The 11600-nt window shown below is 37.3% G+C and overlaps 1 protein-coding gene across 1 annotated transcript; it reads right to left on the minus strand.

The window, feature by feature from the left end:
- Positions 1-5010: 5010 nt before the first annotated feature.
- FABP6 (fatty acid binding protein 6) lies at positions 5011-9327 on the minus strand. The gene is made up of 4 exons (XM_009956756.2): positions 9237-9327; positions 8185-8360; positions 6196-6285; positions 5011-5064 (listed from the first exon to the last, which is right to left on the minus strand). The coding sequence occupies exons 1-4, from the start codon at positions 9301-9303 to the stop codon at positions 5011-5013; spliced, it is 387 nt and encodes a 128-aa protein (XP_009955058.1). The 5' UTR covers positions 9304-9327.
- Between the last annotated feature and the right edge of the window lie 2273 nt (positions 9328-11600).

Consider the following 11600-nt stretch of genomic DNA (forward strand, 5'->3'; position numbering starts at 1 on the left):
GATGTGAATAGAAGCTGAAGAGGAGACCCTGTGTGTGATACAAGATTTGCATCTGAATGAAAATCATGAAGGAACAGATTCTTTATGGCTTGCTCATTCAGAGGACATTGATCCGGATCCACTGATCACTGGAACCTGGGTGCCTTTCTGCCAAGGGTTGTACCTTTGGCTCTTGATGAGAAAGAGAAATAGAAATTCATTAATATACCTCACTCGGTGTCACTTTGAGAGGCATCTGTGTAGAAACCCTGTGGAGAGTACTTCTTTCTAGTCTTCAGTTAGTGACTCATCAGAGTTGGCTGAAAGCTTGTGTGGAAGAGTTCAGGCTGGAGTGTTTGAATTTCTGGCCAAGCAACAATGTACCTAGAGGATGTTGTTGGAAAACACGGAGTGCTCTCCTTCTCTCCAGTGATGTGTTGCTTGAACAATTTCAGCTTGTACTACTGGAAGCTTCTACTAAAATATACTGAAATTGGTATCAGTTAAATGTGAACTTCCTTTATGCTGGAATCTGTGTAGAACACTTCCTATTTTCTTTGAGCAGGAGTGATAGTTCAGGAGTAAGATTTCAGAATAAAATGAAAAAGAAAGAAAAATGGGCCAGAAGGCTATCAAATAATTTTTGACTTAAAATTCTCTTGGAATTTAAACGTGGTGCTGCTGAACGGAACATCACTCTGCCTTCAAGTATTTTTCAAAACAAAACCTTAAATAATTTCTTAGATCTTTAACCGATTGCTGCTTTTGAGATTGCAGATTATTGTTAGTAAAGTTGTTAATGAGCTTTATCAGGGATTTAATGTTACTTGAAGAAATCGTCTTGGTAAAACTCTGGAGAGGTTCATTGCCTTCCTCTTTTGGGCTCAATGACTTGTGGCAGTAGTTCAGGCTTAGGACAGAGGAACTGGTGTTAATGGGGGCAAAGATAGGGAACTGGTTGGCTTTACTGTGAACTTAGAATTTTATTGCAGTGCTGGACCATGCTGACTTAGGGTTGTTTTTTTTTTTAAAATACCACCTTGGCATTCTTTTGGAAAATGTAGCTGGTAAATTGACCATTCTGTTGCTTCTTTGCAATGAGACACACACCTACTGTCACATATCCAAAGGTTTCCTTCTCAGCGGAAACCAGGGATGATGGTTCAAAAAAACTGTATAGGCTTTTTTATGTTAATGTAGATATTTACAAGAAATGGACTTCTGCAAATGTGGAACTTTAGTTTGGATATTTGCAACCACTATTGTAAATTTGTTTAAAGGCAGTACACTCTTGGTTTGTCTCTTCTCTGAAGGTTCTCAGGACAGCAATACAAGTGATGTGCAATATGCTTTTACTGACTTGGGGCAATTTTTTCAAGTCACGTGTCAGTGCTATTTTAAATTATATTTTTAGAGAGTTGTTTTTAAGGGTGTTTTAGGGTGGAGGGGGAAAACTAGCCTGTATGTTAATGTGTGTTTGTCTTCCGAGAATGCAACTTTTGGTATCAAGTTAATTTCTTCTATTCAGCAGGCTAGAGGAATGTTCTTGGTTTATTTTTACAAAATAAATGCAAACTGTAGATGAAGAGGTAGGTCTCTTCAGAAATGAGTCTAGAAGTTTAAAGAACTTAGTTAATCTTTTACTCTGTTGGCTTTATATTTATATTAAACTTTATTTCCAGGAGACTTCAGTGTATTTTTTCAGGGGTTTTTTTATCACCCTTATAATTTGTCATGTGTAGTGTTATACTTTGGACCACCATTGTGCTTAACTGTGAAAATAATTGCTAAGTTTCATTAAATAAGCACACAGCTGAAGTACTCTCTTTTTTTGTGTGTGTGGTTTCTCTTTAGCTTTTAAGAGCTAGCAAAGAATATATGTCTATACATTAAAAATACTTGGTCTGACCACTTGTAATGTTTTGCAGAACAGAGCAGTGCTAGGACAAATGTGATGGAAAGGCCTTGCCAAATAATAAATTGTGAAGGATTAGGCAGATCAGGAATTTGGTCAGTGCACAAGAAAGGCAGAAAATGTGCAGAGACAAAGTAGGGACATAAAATAAGGAAAGATTGTTCCAGGTTACAGGGCTAGTGTGTCTTGCAGGTGCCATCTTACCTGAGGAGACTGAAAGGCTGAATAGGAGAATGCAGTTGTACATTCAGTCTTTCTTCTGGTGACTCAGTCTTCTAAGCAGGAATTGTCCGTTGACCTCTAGGTTCTGTTTGTGCCGTTGTATCATGGATTGAGTTGGGGAAGGTTAAGTCCAACAGCAGACTCTGAAAGGGAAATGATTTCTGAGTTGGCCTAATACTACTTTGATTGATGGCAGTTACACATTTAATTTCTACGTAAATACTTTTTCATGTGACTGTAATTGTTTTGTTTTCTTTTGTGAAAACATACCTCCTCAGGAAAACCGAATGTAGCAGAGTTCACCCAACCTAAAGATGCTTTTCTGAAGACTTTTTGCCACAATTACTTTTGGAGAGAGCTGCAGATGTGCATGTAAAGTTGAGTTCACTTTTGAACAAATGGGTGCAAAACTTCCCACCCTGTGCTTGTGCTGTTTGCTGTCAGTTGCAGCGTTAGTCATAGATGAGAATTTTTACATGCTGATTAACTCATACTTCCCTGGCAGACTTTGCTTTTGCAGCAGCTTTTCTTACTTCAAATGCAGTGAAACATGGCTAGGAATACAAAATGGGGTATGGCACTAGTTACCTCCTTACAAGGGAGGATGTTGGAGATGTAACCAAACAAATGAGAAAGCTGATACTAAAATTAAAAAACCGAGTCCTGACAAGAGCTGCAGCAGGGACACAGGTGGAAAAGAGTCTGCTAATGTTGATCAGGCATCATAGGTTAAAATGAACTTATTTTAAAAAATCTTACAGCTGCAGCTTGCTGCTTTTTTACACAGGAAACTACTACCCTTACCCTATTTGTGGGAATGACAACTTTGCAAACACCAAGTTGTGGCTAAGTCACTATCCTTTTGTTTTAGCAAGTTTTACAGAGTGTAGCAAACAATTTAAAGTTGATAGAATGCTCTTTGATAAGCATAATCAACTTATCAGTAAAGTGTACAGGTGCTGCTTAAAAATTAGCTTAGTTCTATTTTTTGCCGAGAAATCTAGATACTAGCAAATGTGGGCCAAACACTGATGGATTCTTGGTGATAATTTTGCACAAGTGTGGGGGTTTTGGTTTTTGTTTGTTTTTTTCCAAGGCGTGGTTACTTTGCTCTCTATACTGCCACTTCAAGGCGAGCCTAAAGAATGTCCTCCAGTTGAAAAGGTAGCAGTGCTTTTTTTTCCTATCTAGAAGCACTCCTTACATGTGTTCTAGAGAGCCTAGATGAAAATGCCACCCTTCCTTTCAAAGCATTGTTGTCTGTACAATGGGGAGTTACTTGATCCCATGCAGAATGTGAAAACAAAATGCACAGCACTAAATGTAGTTGCTTCTAGAACTGGAATTAGTAGTGGTTTGTTCCATTTTGTTTTCAAAGCAAGGAATCCTCAGTTATCAGTATCATCTCCTTCAGAGCAGGTTCTTGTGCATGTAATTGGTTCAGACAAAACACCCCCATCCCTCAATTCTAGTATGAGCTTTAGTTTCATATAACACTTGCCTAATGTCTTCCTATGCCTAACTCTACAGGTCATTCTGTATAATTGGTTGTGTTGAGTATGATGGGCACATTCTAAATCCAGATGTTCTAAGATGTCACATTATTATTTGCAGACGAATGTACTAGCTGATGAACTCAAATGAGGAGTAATCCTGAAGAGATCCTTTATTATGTGTCAGTGTGACCTCATAAAACTAAAGAGGCTGAATTTCAGCAAAATTATATTAAATCAGTAGATCTCTTCATTGCAAATACCAGAAGAATGTCTCAAGATTGAACAGGTTTCAGATTCGACTTGTATTTAATTAGAGTTCAGCATTATGCTTTGCCTTGGAAACAGAATAAGTAACACATTGAGCAACACCTGGTGATAAGACATGTGCAGCCTGTTTTGGGTAAACGGATGGAGTCTGGATAAAGCCTTGTTGCAGCTGGAAAGCTTAGTAATCTCTATTGAAGAAAAATATAAAAAGGAATTAAAAGCCTTTTTTCTAATGCAAGATATCCAAAATGATTGTGACTATACATGTACTCATGTACATAGGCCCATCAGAAAGTAAATTTTTGTGTACACAAGACACAGGCCCTGGCTAGTTACTGATTAGCTTGTTGAGGGCAAGCAGCTAGGTGGATCCAGAAGGCAAGGCAGCTCAGAAGAGGAGCCTGAAAAGGGAAAAGTTTTGTGGACCAGGTATTGGCCAGAAGTGATTTGAAACAGTGAAGCCAAAAACTGTGCTATATTTAATTCATACTGTGTTCAAGAAAACAGGTTTTCACATGCATTCTGTGTCAATAACAGGATTGAACTGAGAAAATAAGACTCCACATTTTCCTGTGTGAGTCTGACTGTAAAAGCATAAATGTCTTCTAAGAATTTGGGTCAAGAGGAGATACTGATGAGAATGAGAAAACCATGATAGCAGTATGAAAGCATATCTTTTAATGAGTGATAAAATTACTTTCTCTTTTTTTCAAGCTCCTAAATTTTTGGCCTCCAACCAGCAATAGGGCAAAAGACTTTCATCAGGTCTTGCATTTTGATGTACACTTTGGGCAGAGTATTGTCCTGTTCTCTAGACAGAAACTGAATAGAGCTTCTATTAAGTAGGTGGTAAACAACATTTGAATATTCCAAGTATGTATCATACCCTGAAATACTTAGACTGGACGGCATCATTAAGTGTTCTGTTGCATCTTCTCATTTTTGCGTTCTGATTTTCTGAGTATTTGTCAAATCTTTAGGAATGGGGTAAGCATTAATGTTGAGGATAACACTAGTCTGAAAAACAGTTCTTCATGTTTGTAATACAAAGAAAGAGAGAGGGAAAGACAATCAGCACTCTTATTTATTTGTATTGTTTTTCAGTGTACTGGAAGAGACTGGCTTACTGCCTTAAGCAATCCTTTTGCTGGTCCTTTTGTAGACTACACCAGAAGCAGTAGAAATCTGGAATAAAGAACAAACCAAATAATTGGTTGAACAGTGTAATTAGAGCTTCAGTGTCACAAATGAAAAGACCAGCTGACTGGCTCACAGAACCTGTCCTTTACTGAAGTAACATTTACCCTTTGGAAGAAGAGATATTTAGAAAATAAGCCAAATGTCCTTGTCAAGTCTGAAATACACAGTGTAAAAATATTTTTCCACAAAAAGCACAACTTCTAAACAGGGGTTTAGGGATAACTGAAATGTATCCTGTGTTAGATGTGGCTTCACCAGCTCTCCAAGTTATCAAGGTTTTAGACAAGTGAGATGGTTGTTCTCCAAAAGCAGTAAACAATCAACACTATTGCTTTCAGGGAGGGTGAGTGTCCTTTCTTGATTCACAGAGTAACTTCTTGTTAGTCTCTGTGGAAGATCCACTCGTATGCATGTAAGTGGCACAGACATAAGTCAATTCAGGAAAATTTTTGAGAACCAGAGATCATGATGTTTGACAATCAAATCTGTTTTACTATAATCATTGTAGTTTCAGTAATCTTCCAAAGCTGTGTTGCCATTTTGTTGATAAAATAGGATACCAATTGAAATGTAGCCTCTTGTGTGTTTTACTTTGTTTTGTTGTTGTGGTTGTGTGTTTTTTTTTTTTTCCTTTGGTAAGACTACAGAAATAGGGTTCTACAGAAATTCTGAGAGTCGCAGCTAGATAGTTTTCTAAGAATGAAACAAAGTTAATAACTTTATAGAAACATGTAAGTAGCAGGTGAAAAGTTTTATATATATTATTTTCTATCCTTGAGGCATAGGCACAGTGAATACAAAGACATGGCAGCTTGGTAATATTTCAGTCTGGACATTCCAGTCTTACAGCTATAAAACTGTGTGTCTGTGCCCAAGATGCAAGAGCTACATTTCAAGTTTATTGGAAATATATGATGAAAAGTTTGTTCACTTAATTTTTGGATTAATCCTGTACAAAATTGTAGAAGATTATCTAGAGTGAAGGAGAAAGTTATTTAAGAGTTTTGCTTTACTGTATCTAAAGATTTTTTCTAAACTCAAAATTTTAAGCCTGCTGCTCTTAAGGGTTTTGTTTGGTTGGTTTTTACAAACTAACCTGGATATTTGAGAACTCACCTCTACTAGCTTTCCTCCACAAATCTCTGCAGTATGATGATAGTTGGGAAAATCAGCTACTATTTTCCCATCTTCCATTTTAACAGTTGCCTGTAATAGAGAAAGGTTTAATGTTCCCTGGGGTTACTGACATTTTTATTATCAGATACATTGTAAACATCTGTACACCTGATGCTTAAAGTATTTACTTTTAAAAAAAGTAGAAGTTGTGTATTACACATGTAGCTTCATGAACAAGACTAAAATCCTTGTGCTTTAGTTCTTAAATGTTCACAGTTTAAAGGGAAATGTTAGCTAACTATACATGCAATTCCCTATCTACACAATGTTCATTCATAGCTTTAAACATGATCTGACTACAGACTATGGTTCTCATTCAGTCCTGAAGGCTTTAAGCGGTTCTCTTGTTGTGACAGTGAAGTAAAGGCATTTTGTAGGAGTTAGTTTTGAAGTTACTTTCCCAGATGCTAATAACCTGCCTGCAAGGAGCACAAAAGTCACTGTGGACAAATGATGTGACTCTTTACCCTAGATCCTGAGTTTCATACCTCTAACTACACTAGAATTCATCTTGCTCATTTAAATATATAAGTATATAAGACTGCACATTCTGCAGTCACACATTTATACTATAATGTGCCAATTACTCTAAGAGCTGCTTCTGTACGGAAGAAGTACGCCAGGATGCTACTATGAAGATCACAAATACTGCAGCAGCTCAGCTGACCGCCTAAACCAGATACATAGTTCCATCACAAAAAAGTCTTGTCTGTGTAACTGGTCAGTCTCGCCTCTGCTTTTAGTAATAGACAGATGAGCCAGTCATATTTAGAAGAGAAAAAAGTAAATTGCAAAATGAAGAGATGAGTGAACACTTTTTACCAGATACAAGGAAACCATTTTACTAGTTTACACATTGTTTAGTGACACTATACTAAAGGCAACAGTTTCTGTGCTGAGAGTCATTTATTCTACCTCCATCTTTGGCTACTTAATAGGCTTTGGACTGCTGAAGTGCCCAGGGCCAAAAAGAAGAGAACAGAATTTATATTATTTCAAAATTAAGTTTGCAATAAATTGACCAAGCAGAATTGTGTCTTATTCTATCTGTTAGGTTTCACAAAGATTTCTCAAAGCCAAAGATACGGGGTTTTTTCCTCTCATATTTGGAAAAGCATTTTGTAAATCAATCAATGCTATTGCTGTTCTCAGTTTGTCACAGATCCCTGATGCAACTGCTGGTTTTCCTGTCTCTTCATTATGTATAAAGCATTTAACCAGTGTAGGGTTTGGGACATCTCACAAATGCAGAGTTTAGCTGTCCCAAACCGTCTTATCCCTTTAAATAGATGAGAAGTGAACAAGGTAAGTAAAGCAAGCATTTTACAGCAGGTTTTGTATCTGGATTTTGTCCATGACAGGAGCAGATCAATACTGTGTAATCTTCTATCTGACTAGAGGCTGCTTAAGTTGCAAGTTGCTCTGTCCTTCCAACAGGAAGGAGGATACAGGGATGATTTTTTTTTTTTCCCCTTCACTTTACACAGCCTTTTGTTTAAGGCTCAGGCACAGGTGACTTCAAAAGGTGAGCACTGCCAACAGCCACAGGCAAAGCTAGGGAGCACAGCACTCCCCTCAGTGCGCTGCAGTTGCTGTATGGTGCTGGACAATGACACAGCTGCCAAACAGCTCTTCAGAGTTTTAATGAGCATTATGGTTACTTGAGCTGCGACACCAGTAGATGCTAGACACTCTACCCTCATTCTTTACTAGTATGTACAGTTCTGAAGCTCTAGCTGTCTTTAAAATCAGATTTAGATATTTTACTAGGCGCATCAAGAAATGGGGAAAAAATTTTATGTTTCTAAGCTGTGACAGATGAAAAAAAAAAAACATTTAAGGAAGATGCCCCTGAGACAGACTGGATTTTCACCCTAAATTAAAAGAACAGTTGAGACAGTGTAAAACTTAAGAGCTAAATTAATTTACCTTGAACTTTTTACCACCCATTGTCTCCATGTCTGCTTCCTTGTCAATTGTGAATGTGTTGGTCGTGGTGCGGCCTCCTGGGAAATGCTGTGTCCAGGTGAAGTCATTTCCATTCTGCACCACCTCTGTGACTATTTTGCAATTCCTTCCCATTTCAATCTTGTCACCAGGGAGACCTTAATCAATAGAAACGTACAGTTTATCAAATCTAATAGCTTACCAGCTGTATTTGAATTGAAGCATGCTAATGGGTATGTTTGTTCTCAGACATTGATGCCTGAGCATCCGATTTGTTGGTTTGTTGTTGTTTTGGTTTTGTTTTTTTACAGCAGTATCAAAGCTCTGAGTATAAAGGTATTTTACTGGTAAATTACTGGTATAAAGGAAGATATAGATATATCAATGCATTTACTAAAATAATAAATTTTGGTCTTGCATTCTTTACCCAGAGAAATAATACTCAGAATAAATGTATAGACACAAAGTATATATAAATATTCCCTTCTACTTAATGTGTGGAATTTAATGTGTATTAATTTGTGCCTGTGCTATATAGCTGCACATACCTATTTACTATTTGCTAGTGTTTTTTAAATAAATGAACACAAGCACTGAACTTATGCTTGCAGATCATAGTGCCCCTAAGAGCTTTTACAGGGTAATCTCTGAAACAGGTCTGCACAGCCTTCTGAAAGCCTGCCCAGAAACCTGTTCCTGTGTAAGATTTTGACAAGCATTTTCATACCAAATTTATATTCCCACTGATGAATATTAAGGACAGAAAAAAGGACCTTCACAATCATCATACTGAAACACCTTGGGCCTTCATTCTGCTGCCACTGAAAAGGAATAGTACTTCTGTAGAGCAGGACTGTCTCCTGCAGCTGACAGTGCTGCTTAGGAGAATGAAAACTGAAGCTCCTTGCTGAAATGCAGAGCACTCCTAGCAGTGTTAGCCCCTGGTGATCTCAGCACATTTCAGTAAATAAGCTTTTCTAAACTAATTTTTAACTAATTTATAACCTTCAAGACTTACACCCCAAGACACTTACCAAGCTTCTTCACAAAGTCATCATAGTTCTCATCGCCTTCGAATTCGTATTTGCCTGCAAATGCCATGTTGCCCCAGTGGTGCTGCTGGTAGAGCAGAGTACAAAGAATGGGTAAGTGCAGATGCCTTCAGGCCCTCGTTTTTATAAAGCAGCCCAAGCTGTTCAGCCCACCTCTACCCACACCCTTTGGAAATACACTTTTATGACCTATATGAGTCACTAGCATGGATGCCATTGACCCATATGAAAATCAAGGTTATAATTCAATTATACATCCTTTACAATAATCAGAAGATCAGCAGAAGTCAAGGACAAAAGCTCAGTTTTTGTTTTAGTGCATATTTTAAAAAAGTGATATATTTTTACTTTCAAGATTCCACTGATTTTGCATTCAGGATAGAATAATGGTAAAATATGTTATAATAAACAGGGAGAAAATGGCTTCAAAGCAGTGTCTTGAGGTCACAGCCTTGCTAACCCTATATTAGTTAAAATAGGAAAATAAGAAACAAGCTGCACAGATACCTAAGTAATTCTGGTAGGATATGGGCAATGACATGATTCTGGGTAAATTACTGCACCTATCTTACCTTACCTCCACACAGAAAAATGGATTATTAAATATTTCACACTACTTGAATGTAAAGTACATTAGACTAGTCCGTGGCACCATATTCCCATACCTTATTTAGTATCAAGAGCCAAATAGTGCTTTGAATCGCTTTGCAAGTGTTTGCACAAAGTACAAAAAATATACTTGGAAAAGCAGAGCTCTGATTTATTTAAGGTAACCCTATGTTAAAAGTCAGGGAGTGCTGGGCAATTTAGGATGCATACAGGAGATGTCCAGTGCCTAATGAATCCATTGCCACACAGATGGGTAGGAAATTCCCATGTGCTTGTGTCTTGGCATAGCTCCACTGACTGAGGATACAGACCAACAATTTTTAATCTGAAGAAAAACACTCCTAGAATTTACATGAAAATGGTGTCACAGATTGGAATTTTATTTTATTTCATTAAAGTAATAAATTTGGGAAGGAACAGAAAATCTGTTTTCCCCTGGTTTTATAAAAGTTTGGAGAAATATATAACAACGTTCATCCAGTTTCGCTGTATGCAAAGTGAGTTCCATTTCTTAAATGCAATTAATTTAATCCCACATGCTAATGCAAGAACATGTCTATTTAGAGTCAAGAAACCGAGCAGAAGAACAGGAACATAGGATGGGTAATGAAAAGCATAGAAAACAAAGGTCCACTAAACTTCACCACTGCTCTCTGGGGTATACTTTCAAATTAATATATTCTATGTAACCATTTCTGTATTTCTAATTAATAGACTTGTCCATACTCTGCTCCATCAGCGAATGAGACAAACTTCAGTAATGGGATGAAACTTCAGTAAAATGTTAAATATCATAAATCATGGTATACCATTACTGTAAAACTACATGAATTAGAAGCATTGCTACATCTAACATTTTTATTACCAATACCATTGTCTTTGAGTTCACACATAGACAGTTGTACGCTCCCTCAGCCTGTGCTCTGAATCCTGCACGTTGAGGAGTGCAGTGTGGTTCGCAAGCTGTTCTGCTGAGCTGGAATGGTGGTGCCTCTTAGTGAATCCTGCCTCCTACGGGTCTGCTCTCGTATGGTCACATACTGGCTGCATCGTGATGTAGCCTCACAGATTCAGAACTGGATGTAGATTATGTCATAACAGCATTATATTCAAGAGGAGATAGAAATAAGACAGCCTATACCCAACTGTTTTGCCACAGCATACTAGTGTGTACAATAACTCCTTAAATTAGTATTTGTCAGGGGGCAGGGAGGGGTGTTAAGGTTTTATTAAACTTAAATATATTTGCTACATATACCTATATATTTAAAAACATATTGCTTGTCAGGGTATGTTGCAACTTGTATTAATTTTTTATTTTACTTACTAAGCTGCTTTCTTTGATGCAAAGCCTCTGCTGTCCTTAAGTTATACAGCCTTTAAACCAATTTCAGAATATGCAGGGCATATGAGGTTTGAATGGGAAAACAGTTCCTGTCTCAGGAAAATTTTTGCCGTTTCAAAACTTTTCCTTACAGGGGAAAAATGAGAGAGATTCCAGAATAACTGACTGACTGATGGGTGAAAAGTCTCAATCGGGCGAGAAAGAGACTTCTAATGGAAAAGAATTTTCTGACTAGAAAAAGCTTCAGAAAATTGCAAGTCAGTTTTGTGAGATATTATACCTGTGGACTGGAAAAAAGCTTAACCTTGTGTTTGTTAGTTGTGAATTTATATTATTTCTGGGTTTTATTTTAGCTACTACTTCTGAAGTCTGAGAGAAAGTAACCTCAAAAT

This window comes from Leptosomus discolor, chromosome 10, assembly GCF_034619465.1.
Source record: "Leptosomus discolor isolate bLepDis1 chromosome 10, bLepDis1.hap2, whole genome shotgun sequence".
NCBI lineage: Eukaryota > Metazoa > Chordata > Aves > Leptosomiformes > Leptosomidae > Leptosomus > Leptosomus discolor.

Excerpts from the sequence above, each read along its gene's own strand:
- FABP6 (XM_009956756.2), bottom strand. The coding sequence starts at position 9,303 with ATGGCATTTGCAGGCAAATACGAATTCGAAGGCGATGAGAACTATGAT. Across the intron at positions 8,361-9,236 it reads TGACTTTGTGAAGAAGCTTG|GTCTCCCTGGTGACAAGATT; the intron begins GTAAGTGTCTTG and ends CTATTGATTAAG. Across the intron at positions 6,286-8,184 it reads TGGGTGGTAAAAAGTTCAAG|GCAACTGTTAAAATGGAAGA; the intron begins GTAAATTAATTT and ends TCTCTATTACAG.